Source organism: Podarcis gaigeae (genome assembly GCF_964106915.1).
Source record: "Podarcis gaigeae genome assembly, chromosome: 13".
NCBI classification, from domain to species: Eukaryota; Metazoa; Chordata; class Lepidosauria; order Squamata; family Lacertidae; genus Podarcis; species Podarcis gaigeae.
This window is the reverse complement of record NC_139689.1, coordinates 1,508,011-1,525,483: the sequence shown is the minus strand read 5'-3', so window position 1 is coordinate 1,525,483 and position 17,473 is coordinate 1,508,011. Positions and strand designations below refer to the sequence as shown.

Sequence of the window (17,473 nt, the reverse complement as noted above, 5' to 3'; positions counted from 1 at the left end):
TCTGAAGAAGTGTGCATGCACACGAAAGCTGACTTAGTTGGTCTTTAAGGTGCTACTGGAAGGAATTTTTTTAATTTTACTGGTGTTAGCTGCCCTGAGCCTGGCTCTGGCTGGGGAGGGTGGGGTATAAATAATAATAATAATAATAATAATAATAATAATAATAATAAAACAAGTTATACATACACACAGTGCTTTTTTCCTAAAAAATGTTTAGGACTACTCTCATTTTTACTTAAGAAAATCACCATTTTATAGTTTTCATTGGGAAAAATAAATACAGAAAATGGACAAAGGTAAAGATTCACAAAATGTTTAGGGGTGTGCGCACCCCGTAAAAAAGCACTCTGTGTGTGTGTACATATATATATAAAGGTGTGTCCTAGACATGAATGCATTATCTGTCTGAGTCAATTGATTCCCTCGCTTCCTTCGCGATTCTTAACACGGACTAAACCGGGTCAATTCATTAGCCCGGGTCAGCCAAAGTCCGCCGCCCTTTCTCCGAGCTGCGCCTGCGCGCCTGCCGCGGGGGCCGATGGGAGCTGTAGTCCCGCAGGGGACTCCTCGCCCGGGGAGCCAAGGACGGCTCCGATTGGCCCTGCGCGTCGCCCTCCTTTTGCCCACCCTCCTAGCGGCTTCGCGAGGCCTACTGCGCAGGCGCCTCCTTCTCCTCATCTCCTCCTGCTCTTCCGAGGCGGAAGTCCCGCCCCGGAAGCCCCTCTCGTCGCGCAGCCATTGGCTCCTTCCCGCTTCCCGTCGCTCTCGCCCGCCGGAGTCACCTTGGTCCCGGCGCGAGCGGAGCCGTCATGGCGGCGTCGGGACCCGGCAAGCCCAAAACGTCGCCCAAGTCCGTCAAGTTCCTCTTCGGGGGCCTCGCCGGGTAAGAGCCGCCTCCAGACCCCCCCACCCCAGGCCCGGCTGCAAGGGCTCATGGGTAATTGGGGGTCTCTTCTCCCCCTCCCCAGACCCAAAGGCCCGCCTGGGACCCTGCAGGCACCTCGTACTACAGTTCCCACCTGCTGGGAGTTGTAGTATGAGGCACCTGGGAGGGAAACAGGTGTTTTTACTCTGCCGCAAAGGCTCATGGGTAATGGGGGTCTCTTCTCCCCCCCACCCCAGACCCAAAGGCCCAGGCTCCGCCCGCCTGGGGCCCTGCAGGCACCTCGTATTACAGTTCCCACCTGCTGGGAGTTGTAGTACGAGGCACCTGGGTTTTTTTTTAATTTGCCGCAAAGGCTCATGGGTAATGGAGGGTCTTTTCTCTCGCCCCAGCTCTGACCCAAAGGCCCGCCTGGGACCCTGCAGGCACCTCGTACTACAGTTCCCACCTGCTGGGAGTTGTAGTGCGAGGCACCTGGGAGGGAAACAGGTGTTTTTACTCTGCCGCAAAGGCTCATGGGTAATGGGGGGTCTCTTCTCTCCCCCCTAACCCCAGACCCAAAGGCCCAGGCTCCACCCACCTGGGACCTGCAGGCACCTCGTACTACAGTTCCCACCTGCTGGGAGTTGTAGTACGTGGCACCTGGTTTTTTTTTTAATCTGCCGCAAGGGCTCATGGGCAATGGGGGCTCCCCCAGCCGCAAAGGCACCCCTTCTCCCATCCTGTGACCCTCCAGGCGATTGGCACCACAATGAAGGGAAAGGATCTGCTAGGGCAGCTGTTCTCAACCTGTGGGTCCCCAGATGTCATTGGACTATAACTCCCATCATCCCTGAGCTCTGGCCTTGCTAGCAGGGAGAAGAAGGTGCACAACTATGGGATGGCAGCAGCAGCACATAGGGAAAGAGTCAAGGGGGAGGTCTTGGGAAGCCACAAGCTGAACCTGAGACCACTAAAAAAGGCGAACGCTGTTCTAGGCGGCGTCCTCAGAAGTCTAGGGTCCAGATCAAGGGAAGTCGCAGGGACTTGGGTCATGGTGCAAGAGCAGATGAGGCTGGCTAAGCGAGGAGTCCTATAGAATTGTAGGGCTGGAAGGCATCCTCCGAGGGTCAGCCCCATGCAATGCTGGAATCAGAGCAGAAGAACCCCTGGAAGACGGCCGTCCAAGCTGCAAAAGGAGGTTGCTGGAAAAGGGGAGCAACTCCCCATGGAGAGAGGTTAAATGGTTAAACAGGGGACGTGAGTGAGATATGTACAATTACAGGGGACTTTAGGTGCTGGGTGTTGCTGCTCAGGCTTGGGGAGGGGGGTCTATCACCTCCTTCAAGACGGGGGACACCTGACTTGCCAGCAGTTCATGTGAAAAAGAATCTTGGGTTGGGGGGAGTCTTGGTGGACCTCAAGCTAAACGTGAGCTGGCAGCGTGATGCAGCAGCAAAAACGGCTAATGCAATTCTAGGCTGCATCCTCAGAAGTCTAGAGTCCAGATCGAGGGAAGCCATAGTCCCACTGTATTCCGACTTGGTCAGACCACACCTGGAATACTGTGTCCAATTCTGGGCACCACAATTTAAGAAGGGTGTTGATAAGTTGGCATGGGTGCAGAGGAGGGCGACCAAAATGACCAAGGGTCTGGAAGCCAAACCTTGTGACGAACGGTTGAAGGAGCTTGGTGAGTTTAACACGGGAAAGAGGAGAGATGAGAGCCATCTTCAAACATCTCAAGGGCTGTCCCGTGGAAGACGGAGCAAGCTTGTTTTCTCCTGCTCTGGAGGGTAGGACTCGAACCCACGGCTTCGAGTTACGAGAAGGTAGATGCCGACTCAACATCAGGAGGAACTTTCTGACAGCAAGAGCTGTTCAACACTGGAATGGACGGACTTTGAAAGGTGGTGGACGCTCCTTTGCTGTTTTCAAAGAGAGGCCATCCGCTCACAGAATTATAGAGTTGCAAGGGGCCACGAGGGTCAGGGGCTCCAACCCTGTGCAGGAATCCTTTCGCCCAACGTGGCTCTCGAACCCACAACCCAGAGATTAAGAGTCTCATGAGCTGCCTATGGAGCTAAGCTTCTACACTGCCAGGGATCCTTTAGCTACGATTTGTGCATTGTAGGGGGACATGGACTAGAATGGTTCTCAACCTGTGAGTCCCCAGATGTTGTTGGACTACGACTCCCATCATCCCTAGCTAGCAAGGGATGATGGGAGTTGTAGTCCAACAACATCTGGGGACCCCCCAAGTTGAGAACCGCTGGGCTAGATGATTCTACGGTCATCTGGCGATGATTCTACGATTCAGTGATCCGGGGCTGAGCTGCATTCTGTGATTGGAGCGGGGCTTTTTGTGCTGCCAGAAGTGCTAATCCGCTTAAGCACCAAGCGAGGGATTAAACCGCATCAGGGGAAGGGGCAATGGAATGCCAAGTGCTCTGGCTCCCCTCCGGTCAAATTTCGGGGTGTCTCACAAGGGAACAGCTGGGGAGAGCAGGAGGAGGTGTGGCAAGGAAAGGGTTAGGGAGGAAGGTTTTGGGGGGAATGGTTTTCTCTGGCTCCTGGGGTGCTTTCCTTGCCACCCTCCCTAAATAAAGCCTGTTATGTAACTGAGGGGTGTGTAAAGCAGATTTAGGCTGCCTTAGGGAGAGGGACACAGAGGGAATCTGGCTTACTTAGGTTTCTGGAAGGATTTGAAGTGGGACAGAGGGGGAGTGCTTCAGGATTTGAATCATGAGTTGTTGTTTAGTCGTTTAGTGGTGTCCGCCTCTTCGTGACCCCCTGGACCAGAGCACACCAGGCCCTCCTGTCTTCCACTGTCTCCCGCAGTTTGGTCAAACTCATGCTGGTAGCTTCAAGAACCCTGTCCCACCATCTCGTCCTCCGTCGTCCCCTTCTCCTTGCGCCTTCCATCTTTCCCAACATCAGGGTCTTTTCCAGGGAGTCTTCTCTTCTCCTGAGGTGGCCAAAATCTTGGAGCCTCAGCTTCAGGATCTGTCCTTCCAGTGAGCACTCAGGGCTGATTTCCTTCAGAATGGAGAGGTTTGACCTTCTTGCAGTCCATGGGACTCTCCAGAGTCTCCTCCAGCACCAGAATTCAAAAGCATCTATTCTTCGGCAATCAGCCTTCTTTATGGTCCAGCTCTCACTGAATCCTGAGTAGGACAAGGCAAATATTCCCTGTGCGCTCTGCGGAGAGGGGTGGCTCCCTTAGGAGGAAAGTCCGCGTGGTTTGGGAGAAAAGTTGCTATAGAAAAAATAGGGGGTTTGGCTTTTGCTGCTCAGCTCCCCAAGGGACTGAGTCCCCTACGTCCATGATCGGTCAGAGATGAATGGATGGAGGCAGGATGCAGAGAAAGCAAGGCAGATCTTGATTTTTCTGCTGCAACAGAGTTCCCTCCTCTCCTTTGCAAGGAGGTCGGAGAGACAATGGTGCGCAAGCCCCTATAGAGACTTTTCAAATTGCCCACCCTGGGGCCCAAGACCACCCCCCAAACATACATCGCAGAAGGAGGCAGTCTACAGCAGAAATTTGAAAGTGTTGCTTCTCTCCTGCCTGCCAGGATACCCGATTATGCCTTAAAGGTAAAGGGACCCCTGACCATTAGGTCCAGTCATGGCCGACTCTGGGGTTCCGGCCAAGGGAGCCGGCGTACAGCTTCCGGGTCATGTGGCCAGCAGGACTAAGCCGCTTCTGGCGAACCAGAGCAGCGCACGGAAACACCGTTTACCTTCCCGCCGGAGCGGTGCCTATTTATCTACTTGCACTTGACGTGCTTTCAAACTGCTAGGTGGGCAGGAGCAGGGACCGAGCAACAGGAGCTCACCCCGTGGTGGGGATTCGAACCGCCAACCTTCTGATCGGCAAGCCCTAGGCTCTGTGGTTTAACCCACAGTGCCACCCGCATCCCTGATTATGCCTTACTCGATTGCATTTTCTGGGTAGCCTGGCCATTCCTTGGAGATGGTAAATCTCTTACACATATTGAGAGTTTGCTCAGCTTAACAGATACGGTGGTACCTCGGTTTAAGAACAGCCCTGTTTAAGAACTATTTGGTTTAAGAACTCCGCAAAACCAGAGGCAGTGTCCCGGATTACGAACTTTACCTCGACCTAAAAACGGAATCCGAATGGTGGAAGGGCACCGGCGGCGGGAGGCTTTGTTAGGGAAAGGGCGCCTCGGTTTAAGAACGGTTTCGGTTTAAGAACGGACTTCCGGAACGGATTAAGTTCGTAAACCAAGCTTACTTGCCAGACTCTATTTGCAGGGAGGTGTAAGCCCCTACAGCCCAAAGACAATTGGAAAGCTTTTTCCCATTTCCTTCCTCCTTGCAGAGAAATATTTGAGGTCAATTTGGGAGAGTCAAAATGGCCTCAGGATTGCACCCCTGTACTATTTCAGACACGTGGTTTATATACTTACATACGTGCTTGCCTTGAACATTTATTCTATACTGGAGACCTTAGAATTCTTACAGCAAAGTCGAGTGAGAGGCTACACCATGGGAGTTCAAGAAATAAGACGTGGCTTGGAGGAAAGGTTTTCTTCCTCTTTCGTAACACAGCAACTGTTGGGCATCCAGAGAAGCTGAGCCTTGGGAGATTCAGGGCAGAGAACAGAAAGTCCTTCCAACTGATTGTGAAACGGCGGAACTCTCTGCTGCAGGAGGCAGGGGCGGCTTTAAAGGAGGATGAGACAAGTTCATGGAGGTGGAGAGAGCGATCGGTGACTCCTCCTGAGTCCAGCTTCTTGGAGTGTAGGAAGGAAGCAGCTTAGAGGAGCAGGTTAGAGTGTCTTTCAAGCGAGGAAGGAAAAAGGAGGAAGTTCCTTCCAGGGGGAAACTCCGTTGGCCATCCTCAAAATGTATAGGACCATAATCGGAGATAATATCTGGGTCAGGGTTGCAGGAGGGGGTCCTCCCTCTCTAGCCCGTTCTGCCGCTTCTCCCTGTTCTCCCCCAGCCCTCAAGTGACCTCTTGCCCCTTCCTTCTCTCTGCCCCCCACCCAGCATGGCGGCCACTGTGTTTGTGCAGCCCCTGGACCTGGTGAAAAACCGGATGCAGCTGAGCGGCGAGGGCGCCAAGACGAAGGAGTACAAGACCAGCTTCCACGCCGTGGGGAGCATCCTTCGCAAGGAGGGCGTGCGGGGCATCTACACCGGGTAAGTTTTCTCGAGGGGAGCAGGGGCCTTGGGGGGCCTGGGGTGTGTGTGTGTGTGTGTGTGTGTGTGAGAGAGAGAGAGAGAGAGAGAGAGAGAGAGAGAGAGAGAGGAGTATGGCAGGGGCGCTTGGCTGCAGAACAGGTGATTTTTATTATTGTTTATTCAGTTTATATACCACTAGCCCCTTCCCTCCCTCCCTTACTTTCCTTCCTTCCTTCCTTCCTTCCTTCCTTCCTTCCTTCCTTCCTTCCCTCCCTCCCTCCCCTCCCCTCCCCTCCCCTCCCCTCCCCTCCCTTCCTCCTTTCCTTCCTCCCTCCCTCCCTTCCTTCCTGCCTTCCTCCCTCCCTCCCTTCCTTCCTGCCTTCCTCCCTCCCTCCCTCCCTTCCTTCCTTCCTTCCTTCCTCCCCTCCCCTCCCCTCCCCTCCCCTCCCTTCCTTCCTCCTTTCCTTCCTCCCTCCCTTCCTTCCTGCCTTCCTCCCTCCCTCCCTTCCTTCCTTCCTTCCTTCCCTTCCCTTCCCTTCCCTTCCCTTCCCTTCCCTTCCCTTCCCTTCCCTTCCCTCCCTCCCTTTCTTTCCTTCCTCCTTTCCTTTCCTTCCCTTCCCTTCCCTTCCTTCCTGCCTTCCTGCCTTCCTTCCTCCCTTCCCTTCCCTTCCCTTCCCTCCCTCCCTCCCTCCCTCCCTCCCTCCCTCCCTCCCTCTCTCCCTCCCTCCCTTTCTTCCTTTCCTTTCCCTTCCCTTCCCTTCCCTTCCCTTCCTTCCTTCCTTCCTTCCTTCCTTCCTTCCTTCCTTCCTCCCTCCCTCCCTCCCTCCCTCCCTCCCTCCCTTCCCTTCCCTTCCCTTCCCTTCCCTTCCCTTCCCTTCCCTTCCCTCCCTTCCTTCCTTTCCTTCCTCCTTTCCTTTCCTTTCCTTTCCTTTCCTTTCCTTTCCTTTCCTTTCCTTTCCTTTCCTTCCTCCTTTCCTTCCTCCTTTCCTTTCCTTTCCTTTCCTTTCCTTTCCTTTCCTTTCCTTCCCTTCCCTTCCCTTCCCTTCCCTTCCCTTCCCTTCCCTCCCTCCCTCCCTCCCTCCCTCCCTCCCTTCCTTCCTTCCTTCCTTCCTCCTTCCCCCTTCCCTTTCCCTTTCCCTTTCCCTTTCCCTTTCCCTTTCCCTTTCCCTTTCCCTTTCCCCTTCCCCTTCCCCTTCCCCTTCTCTTTCCTTTCCTTTCCCTTCCTTCCGTCCTTCCTCCCTCTCCTCTGTGGGGGCAGAAGGAAGAGACGTTAGAAGGCTGTCCCTGGCAGGACGTATTGAGGGCCTAGTTTCCACTTGGGGGCTAAGCTGCCAACTCCCCTGTTTATTTTGGTGGTGCATAGCCCCACAACCTTCTCAGTAGCTGCACCCCCCCCCCTTCCTGGCGAAACACCCTCCCGTCAGACGTCAAACAGATAAACTATGACTTTTAGAAGACATCTGAAGGCAGCCCTTTACAGGGTAGTGTTTAATGTTTGAGGTTTTATATCGTTTTTAATAACCACCCAGAGTGGGGCAACCCCTTCAGATGAGCAGCATATAAGCACTAAAATTGCTGTCATCCTTATTATTTGTTCAAGTTGACCCCGGAGTGTGAACACGGCTCAGAATGCGCAACCTGGAAGAATCGAAGCGCTGCAGCCGCAAACCCCTTCAGTGCCAGCGTGAGGCGTGTGTGGCTTTGGGTGCCAGGAGGGGCTCCTCTGGCTCTGGTTCTCAGTCTGGGGGTCCCCCCCCGTGTGCCCCCTCTCTCTTGGCAGGCTGTCCGCCGGCCTCCTGCGCCAGGCCACCTACACCACCACCCGACTGGGCATCTACACCATCCTCTTCGAGAAGCTCACCTCCTCCGACGGGACGCCCCCCAACTTCTTCATGAAGGCCGTGATTGGGATGACGGCAGGCGCCATTGGGGCCTTTGTGGGCACGCCTGCCGAGGTGGCGCTCATCCGCATGACGGCCGATGGCAGGTGGGTGGGGGAGACCTCCCCTTGGTGCATTGGCAGGGGGCAGGGGCACCTCTGTGCCAGAAGTGGGGGGGTCCATCGTTCTTGGCCTTGTGCTGGTGGCAAAATGCAGACCGGTTCTCTTTTCTGCTTGGGCAGATAATTTTTATTTCATACATAAAACAAGAGGGAACGGTTTGAACATTGAAAGATAAGAAACAAACATAGAAGACTGGCAGGTAGAATGAGGTCAGGGTTGAAATAACCAGAGTCCGAGTAAAGACTGTCGGCAGTCTCCGATCCAGTCTTGCTCCAGAGACACGTGCCAGGGTTCTGACAATGGTTTTGCTCTTTAGGTCCTAAAAGAATGCCAAATCACAATGCAAGTGTCTGGCAGTTTTGATCCTTATATCTTTATCTGTAAATTTCTTCTTTATAGCACCAAGCTTCCAGTGTAAGATTTGGGGCTGTTTCCCTTTGAATTGCAACCATTATTGGTGATGCCAAGATCATACAGGAGACCATTTCTTTGGACAATATATCCACATTGATATCACCGAAAATACTCAGCAACTTTAATTTTGGGTAGCAAGCGGTAGCTCCTTTAGTAATATTTGTCGTTTCTCTTGAAACCGGATCCCCGAAACCTTGCAGCGACTTACTTTCCTGCCATTTAATGTGCCGAGTTTTCTGCAGTCCCTCCTGCAATTAGGAAGAAAACATTTTTGGCATTTGAAGAGTGTTATGGTCTGTGTGCTGATTTCAAGGAGTTTGCCCTAAGAAAGCTGGAAGCAGTCCAGCTGTTTCCGAGCAAAGAATGTTATCTGAGGATCGAGTCCGGTCCTGGATTTGGCCGGCTCGTCTTGGAAACGAAGGCTCCTCCGCTTTGCATGTGATAAAGGAATGCCAAAAATGCAGGCTGGTTCTGGTTGGGAAGATCTGGGCCTGTTCCTCTCTCTTTCTCAAGTCTTCTCTCTTCCTCCTTCTTCTTTCCTCTGTTCCAGGTTGCCTCCTGACCAAAGGAGGGGCTACACAAACGTCTTCAACGCGCTTCTGCGGATAACCCGCGAGGAGGGGGTTCCCACGCTCTGGAGGGTACGGCCCTTTAGGAAGAGGGGTGGGCTCAGGGGGAAAGTTTCGACTCTGGCCTTCGCGATTGCTCAAGTCTCACCCCACAAGGCCTCTTCTGCAATTTAATGAGTTTATTACAGCGGAGGAAATGGGCTCTCGTGCATTTGCGAGTTCGCACAGAGGCGAGCCTGAGAATTCCTCTTTTTGCCTGGCTATCTGATGCCGATAACGGAATGGGAAGAAAACCCTTCCTGCTTTCTGTATTAAGGGCAAACGACTCTTGAAATGCGACTTCCCTTGCTTGCCCACCTGCCTTGGCAGGTTTCGATCCCGAACATTTCGGCTCCTGAACATCGAAAACCTGGAAGCAAGTGTTCTGGTTTTCGAACGTTCCTCAGAACCCGGACGTCCGATACGGCTTCTGTTCTGCAAAAAGCCAAGCTGCCAAAGAAGCCTCGGAATTCAAACATTTTGGATGTCAAACGTCCTTCTAGAACAGATTAAGTTCGACTTCTGAGGTTCCACCATATCGGGTTTGGGCTGTTCTTGCTGCCTCTCCTCTCGTCTCTCCCATTGCATTTTCCAGGTGTATTTTCCTCTTAGCTATGTACCCTTATTTAAACTTACTTGGGGGCGAAATAAGGAGGGGGGATCTCCCTGTCAGGCCTGGAAAAACAGCTCACTCTCACCTTAATTCTGGGCTCTGCTAAGTGGACTCCTCGCCCCAAAACACAGATCTGTGTTTTGTGGCTCTGGGTGAAACAGAGCCAAATCTCTGCCAGGGCAAGGGGTTTCCTCCAGCTGATCTCCAGCGTCCATTTCAAGAAAGCAGCTCTGGGGGTCTGGGTGGGTTTGAGATCACAGCAGCCAGGCTAGACTCTGCAAAAAGATAAACCTTCAAAGAGGGCCCTGTGGCACCTTAGGCTCTGTTCAGGGTTCCCTTCCCTCTGGCCTGGCCCTGGACACAAGGCTGGCCTCAGCTACCCAGACTCCACCTTTCGCCCTTCTTGGGGCTGCCAACCCAGGAGGGGAAGAGCCACAGCTCAGCCGGCTCCGGGTTCAATCTCTTAACGGCACCCTGGTGACAGAGGTGTTTATTCCCTGAAACCCTGGAGAGCCTCTGCTGATCGGTGTAAAAAGGTAAAGGGACCCCTGACCGTTAGGTCCAGTCATGGCCGACTCTGGGGTTGTGGCGCTCATCTCGCTTTACTGGCCGAGGGAGCCGGCGTACAGCTTCTGGGTCATGTGGCCAGCAGGACTAAGCCGCTTCTGGTGAACCAGAGCAGCGCACGGAAACGCTGTTTACCTTCCCGCCAGAGCAGTACCTATTTATCTACTTGCACTGGTGTGCTTCCAAACTGCTAGGTTGGCAGGAGCAGGAACCGAGCAACGGGAGCTCACCCCGTCGCAGGGATTCGAACCACCGACCTTGTGAACGGCAAGCGCTAGGCTCTGTGGTTTAACTCACAGCACCACACGCGTCCCGGCTGGTCGGTGTAGACAGCACTAATCTAGACGGACCCAAGGGTCTGGCTAGTCTGCCCTCTGCCCTTCCTGGCCACTGATCTGAGCTGCCGCTCCACTGTGAGGTGAGAGCCCCTCTCCCCTCCTTGAGGGGAGCTTCTGGTGCCCCCCAGCCCCTAATGGCTTTTCTCCTCCATCCGACAGGGCTGCGTCCCCACCATGGCCAGAGCCGTCGTCGTCAACGCAGCCCAGCTGGCCTCCTACTCGCAGTCCAAGCAGTTCCTCCTCGATTCGGGTAAGCGGCGTCCCAGTTGGGGGCGGAGGGGCGAGGAAGGCCTGGAGGGGTCTCTGTCCTCTCGGCCAGCCCTGTCAGGCCCTTGCAAGCTCTGCCGCCCTCTTTCCTGTAGGGCTTGGGGGCTCCCAGAGGGGAGGTGGGGGGTTCAGGGGTCCCAGAGGCGATGGCGGCAGCAGCAGCACCCGAAACGTCCTCCTTCTCGTCCACAGGTTACTTCCGGGACAACATCTTGTGCCACTTCTGTGCCAGCATGATCAGCGGTTTGGTGACGACTGCAGCCTCCATGCCGGTGGATATTGCCAAGACCAGGTCAGGGTCCGGGAGGGCAGGAAGTGGGGGGGGGGGGGTTGCTGGGGGGTAGAAGGAAGGAAGAGCAGCCTTTGGGGGGTGGGAGTGAGGTCAGGGAGGGAGAGGGCAGCCTGGGATTGACCTTCTTCTTTGTAAAAAAAAAAAATACTGTTTTATTAATAATAAGAAGAAGAAGAAGAGGAATAAATTTTTTTTATATACCCTGCCCTCCTCGGCCAAAGCCGGGCTCAGGGCGTCTAACACCAGTAAAATTACAGTAAAAATATAATAAATTACAGTAAAATGACAGTAAAGAAACAACCAACCAATTTAAAATACAGGTTAAAATGCAATTTAAAATGCAGCCTCATTTTAAAAGTCAAAACCATAAGCGGAGGGAAACATAAGGGTCAGAGTGAGTCCAAACCAAAGGCCAGGCAGACCAGCTCTGTCTTGCAGGCCTTGTGGGAAGATGTCAAGTCCCGCAGGGCCCTGGTCTCTTGGGACAGAGCGTTCCACCATGTCGGGGCCAGTGCTGAAAAGGCCCTGGCCCTAGTTGAGACCAATCTAAGCACCTTGTGACCTGGGACTCACAAAATGTTGTCATTTGTGGACCTTATTAAATGCATAACAAGCAGAACCCTCCCAAATTCCAACAAGAGAAACGGAACAATTGAGCACAATCAGGTACAGGGTAGGGAGACAAAAGGCAGGAAGAGAAATATTGCAAGAGGCAGGTGCCAAATAGGCAATTTGTTCCTGATTTCTTTATGGCCTTTAAACCGCCTTTTCATCCAAGGAGCTCAAGGTGATTCCTTGTTTAATCCCCACAACGACCTTGTGGGGTAGGCCAGGCTGAGAGACGTCAGTGGCTGGCCCCCAAGGGAGCTCCATGCCTGAGTGGAGGATTCGAACCCCAGCCTCTCCCAGCTCCTAGTCCAACACTCCCACAACTGTACCACACTGGCCAGATGCGGCTTCACCCCCTTTTCTTGCATTTCCCCCTCCAGGATCCAGAACATGCGAATGATTGATGGGAAGCCGGAGTACCGGAACGGGCTGGTGAGTGTGGGCCAGGCTTTTTCGGGGGGGGGGAGATCCCTCCTCTCTTCCCCACCCCAGTCAGGGAAACACAGAAGCCGCCGTGGGGTTTGGCATTGGGGGGGAAAGAGGTTTATAGTCCTCAAGGATGCACAACGTCAGTTTGGCAGCGAGCAACTGTTCAGGAGAGGATGGATGGAGGATGGATGGCGGCTAACAGATTGAGGTGGAATCCTGACAAGACAGAAGTACTGTTTTTGGGGGACAGGAGGCGGGCAGGTGTGGGGGAGTCCCTGGTCCTGAATGGGGTAACTGTGCCCCTGATGGACCAGGTGCGCAGCCTGGGAGTCATTTTGGACTCACAGCTGTCCATGGAGGTGCAGGTTAACTCTGTGTCCAGGGCAGCTGTCTCCCAGCTCCATCTGGTACGCAGGATGAGACCCTCCCTGCCCGCGGACTGTCTCGCCAGAGTGGTGCATGCTCTAGTTATCTCCCGCTTGGACTACTGCAATGTGCTCTACGTGAGGCTACCTTTGAAGGTGACCCGGAAACTGCAATTAATCCAGAATGCAGCCGCCAGACGGGGGACTGGGAGCGGCCACCGAGACCACATAACACCGGTCTTGAAAGATCTACATTGGCTCCCAGTACGTTTCCGAGCACAATTCAAAGTGTTGGTGCTGACCTTAAAAGTGTTGGTGTCAAAGAGAACAACAACTACCAGACTTTTAGAAGACATCTGAAGGCAGCCCTGTTTAGGGAAGCTTTTAATGTTTGATGTATTACAGTATTTTAATATTTTTTAATATTATTATCAGCAGCAACTGGAGTGGGCTGCTCAGGATGCCTTGCGGTTGTTGGGGAAGAGGGGAGGTTGGGTCCACACTCTCACCCCCCTCCTGCCTCTCCCCACAGCTTGCCTTATGCCCCACACCAGAGCCAAGCCCAGGGCCTGCAGTTCAAAGGGCCACCTCTCTCCCTGGCTGGCAGGGGAAAGCTGCTTCCAGCTCCTTCTCTCCTGGAAGGGGGGGAAGACTTTGGACCCCAGGCCCCTCTCCCTTCGGAGGAGGACTTTGCCCCCCCAGCCAAGGGCTCTGGAGATGGATCACGTAGCCCAGAGTATGCAGAACTTGCTTCCTTGCTTGTGTCCCTGGGTAGAAAAACAGAGAGAGAGCTCCTAACCTTTGCTCTCCCTTCACAGCTGGAGCCAGCAATGTTTCTGAACGCCATTTTCTGGAAATAATAATTTTTTATTTATACATACATACATACATACCCAAGGGACACGGGTGGCGCTGTGGGTTAAACCACTGAGCCTAGGGCTTCCCGATCAGAAGGTTGGCGGTTCGAATCCCTGCGACGGGGTGAGCTCCCGTTGCTCGGTCCCTGCTCCTGCCAACCTAGCAGTTTGAAAGCACGTCAAAGTGTAAGTAGAAAAATAGGTACCACTCCGGCGGGAAGGTAAACGGCGTTTCCGTGCACTGCTCTGGTATGCCAGAAGCGGCTTAGTTCTGCTGGCCACATGACCTGGAAGCTGAACGCCGGCTCCCTCGGCCAATAAAGCGAGATGAGCGCCGCAACCCCAGAGTCATCCGTGACTGGACCTCATGGTCAGGGATCCCTTTACCTTTACATACATACCCCACCCATCTGGCTAGGTTTCCCCAGCCACACAATAAAACATCAAACATTAAAAGCTTCCCTAAACAGGGCTGCCTTCAGATGTCTTCTAAGAGTTTGGTAGTTATTTTTCTCTTTGACATCTGGTGGGAGGGCGTTCCACAGGGTGGGAGCCACCACCGAGAAGGCCCTCTGCCTGGTTCCCTGTAACGTGGCTTCTCGCAGGGAGGGTACCGCCAGAAGGCCCTCGGAGCTGGACCTCCGTGTCCGGGATGGAGATGCTCCTTCAGGTCTACTGGGCCTTTGAGGCCGTTTAAGGCTTTCAAGGTCAGCACCAACACTTTGAATTGTGCTCTGAAACATACTGGGAGCCAATGTAGGTCTTTCCAGACTGGTGTTATGTGGTCTCCCAGTCCCCAGTCTGGCTGCCACATTCTGGATTAGTTGCAGTTTCCGGGTCACCTTCAAAGGTAGCCCCACGTAGAGCACATTGCAGTAGTCCAAGCGGGAGATAACCAGAGCATGCACCACTCTGGCGAGACAGTCCGTGGGCAGGAGGGGAGAGGGTTGCTCTTGCACTCGGGTCCTGCTTCTGGAATTCCCTGGGGGGCATCTTGTCAGCCACAGTGGGAACCAGACGCTGGGCTGGGTGGACCAATGGTCGGATCCTGCAGGGTTTCACTTCTGTTCTTCGCTGCTCCACCAGTGGTGGGGGCCAGTGCCGGCCTCCCTTCTCTTGCCCTTGAAGAGGAGTTTCGCTTCTCCCCGCAGCCGATTCGGAGGGGGCTGCTTTGCAGGGACAAAACAGGTCTCTCTTCGCCAGGACTTTGCCCCGTCGGCTTCCGGTGCGTCTCGTTTTGCCGGAGGAGAGAAGGGGCCAAAGTCCAAGCGGCTGGTCGCTCTTTCCCTTCTTGGAGAGCTAGGTTTGCACGGGGGCTGGTGGCCCCCTCAGTCCTCCCCTGCCCTCCCGCAGTTATATCTGCCCACCAGACGCCCACCTCCCCGCTGCCAGCAATAAAGCAATAAATCACAGAAGGCTGGTGAAATTCTCTTTATGGAAAGAAGCAAAACAGCTCAGGCCTGGGGAGCCGAGCGACTCTTCCTAGTAGGTCAGTTGCCTTTCCCCAGCTCTCTCAGCCCCCATCTTCTTCCCTGATTGCTTCCCAAGCAATCTTAAGACTCCTTCATCTTGCCTCTCTTTGCCCCGTCCTCTTCACACCTCCAGAGGTCATCCAGTCCAACCCCAGCTTATCGCTCGGGTTCCTGCCTGTTCCGCCTTCCCCTTCCTTCTTATCACATTTGCACCCCACCCCATGGGGCGCAAGGGGGGCGCCCTTGCCTGGCTCTCCCCACCCCACCCATTTTTATTTTTATTTTGAAATCATTTTCTATTCCATTTTACAAATATAAACTTATAACAATCCAAATGCATATACATATATAGAGATTACTCTGAATCTCAATATTTTCCATCGCCTCCGTGGGTCCTATTGTCAACATTGACAACTGCATCTTATTCCATAATCTATATTTTGTATCCATCCATATTAGACATACTGTTTCTTGCATTGCAAGTGAGTTTAAAACCCTGCTAATGTTTTCATCTTCTTGCATTGCTCTGCTAAATAAATTACAATTTCCCCCCATTCTTTTTTAAAGTTTTTAAAGTTTCTGTCCTCTTGGTTCCTGAGCTTTCCGGTCAGTTTTGCCATTTCGGCATAGTCCAACAGCTTCGTTTGCCATTCCTCTCTGGTAGAGACTTTCCCTTCTTTCCATCTCTGGGCTAGTAGCATCCGTGCTGCTGTTGTTCCATACATAAAAAGTCTTTTCTGATCCTTTGGGATGTCGGTACCTACAATTCCTAATAGAAAAGCTTCTGGTTTTTTAACAAAAGTTATTTTAAACATTTTCTTCATTTCATTATACATCACCTGCCAGAAAGCTTTTGTTACGTTACAGTTCCACCACATGTGATAAAAACGTACCTTCTTTTTCTTTACGTTTCCAGCAGATATTTGAATTTGTCCTATACATTTTTGCTAACTTAGGTAAAGGTAAAGGTACCCCTGGCCATTAGGTCCAGTCGTGGCCGACTCTGGGGTTGTGGCCTCATCTCACTTAGTAAAGTGAGATGGCCGAGGGAGCCAGAGTACATCTTCCGGGTCATGTGGCCAGCAGGACTAAGCCGCTTCTGGCGAACCAGAGCAGCACATGGAAACGCCGTTTACCTTCCCACCGGAGTGGTACCTATTGATCTACTTGCACTTTGACGTGCTTTCGAACTGCTAGGTTGGCAGGAGCTGGGACCGAGCAACGGGAGCTCACCCCGTCATTGCAGGGATTCGAACCACCAGCCTTCTGATCGGCAAGTCCTAGGCTCTGTAGATTAACCCACAGCGCCACCTGCGTCCCTTTGCTAACTTACTAGGAGTCAAATACCACCTCATTTAATCCTAAAAACAACCACCACACTGCAGGGTGGGTCAGGCGGAGGGAGTGAGCCCCCGGCCCTCAAGCTCCCCCCACCCCCAGTAAGCTTCCTTCGTGCCATGGCCCTAGCTCCAACCACTGCACCATCGCTGCCCCTGACCCCACCTCCCTTTGCCTTGCAGGACGTGCTGGTGAAAGTGATCCGCTACGAGGGCTTCTTCAGCCTGTGGAAAGGCTTCACCCCCTACTACGCCCGCCTGGGGCCCCACACCGTCCTCACCTTCATCTTCCTTGAACAGATGAACAAGTTCTACAAGCAGTTCTTCCTCAGTGCCTGAGTTTGGGGGAGCGAAGGAGAGACCCCCCCTCGACTCCTGGAGCTCCCCTTTCTCAAGTGCCATGAGCGCACCTTCCGAGAGCCCCCTACCTGTGGGGAGGGAGGGGGTGCCTGCCTTCTCCCTCGCCCCACCCCTAAAAAATTCATTTTTTCAGAGTGTGTCTAGGCCTGCTCCTCCCATCTCTCTCTCTCTCTCTCTCACACACACACATCTAGCCAATCATGAGGAAGGATTTCTCCCCTCCTGGTGCACTGTTGGCAGATGGTGGCGAACGCTGTGTTTTTTGGGGGGGGTTAAAATGCATTTAAAATTATTTATTGCCAGGGAGGGGGGAGTTCTGGGCCGGGGGCCACCGGTGGGATGTTCCCTTTCCCTCCCTGCAACCGAACTGCCGCCTGGGTTGTCGCCGTGTGGCCAGTGACGGTTCCGCCATCCCTATCCCCAACTTTGCTTTCGACTTAGTAAAAACCAATCATGGTCTTAAAAACTTTTTGTTTCTGCTGTGACGTCCTTCTGCGGAGTCTGGGGAGGTTGTGTGTGCTCTTGGTTGGGCACCCAGCTGAACGCTGGGAGATTCGAGACCGGTAAGTGGAAGTCCGGATAGTTGAACTGCGGAACTCCTTGCCACAGTAGCCAGAGGCAGCCCGGTGGCTTTGAAAGAAGATTGGACCATGGAGGAGATGGCTGCCGATGGCTACCCTATTTAAACACATAACGCTCACATATTTAATGCTGATTTTTCTTTCCCAAAAAGTGGCGCGCAACTTATTATGCAAGGAAAAAGTTTTTTAGTAACAAACGTGTTTACATCGCTTGCCCGCCTGCTCCCCTTGTACATTCGACTGGCACTGAGGAGGTGTGCTGAGAAAATCCTGCAACTCTTACACAGCGAATACTTTGGGGCCAGTTTTAAGGACCAAAAAAAGAGGGGGGGCTCTATTATT

At 53.3% G+C, this 17,473-nt stretch overlaps 1 protein-coding gene across 1 annotated transcript; it reads left to right on the top strand.

The window, feature by feature from the left end:
* Positions 1-711: 711 nt before the first annotated feature.
* SLC25A11 (solute carrier family 25 member 11) lies at positions 712-17,016 on the top strand. The gene is made up of 8 exons (XM_083707086.1): positions 712-883; positions 5,885-6,037; positions 7,800-8,006; positions 8,987-9,077; positions 10,722-10,812; positions 11,022-11,121; positions 12,111-12,162; positions 16,374-17,016. The coding sequence occupies exons 1-8, from the start codon at positions 810-812 to the stop codon at positions 16,527-16,529; spliced, it is 924 nt and encodes a 307-aa protein (XP_083563212.1). The 5' UTR covers positions 712-809; the 3' UTR covers positions 16,530-17,016.
* The last annotated feature ends 457 nt before the right edge of the window (positions 17,017-17,473 follow it).

What these genes read in the sequence shown, in the direction of transcription:
- SLC25A11 (XM_083707086.1), top strand. Translation starts at nt 810, where the DNA reads ATGGCGGCGTCGGGACCCGGCAAGCCCAAAACGTCGCCCAAGTCCGTC. An exon ending in GTGCGGGGCATCTACACCGG is followed by an intron (nt 6,038 to 7,799) that starts GTAAGTTTTCTC and finishes CTCTCTTGGCAG; the next exon opens with GCTGTCCGCCGGCCTCCTGC. An exon ending in GGGTTCCCACGCTCTGGAGG is followed by an intron (nt 9,078 to 10,721) that starts GTACGGCCCTTT and finishes TCCATCCGACAG; the next exon opens with GGCTGCGTCCCCACCATGGC.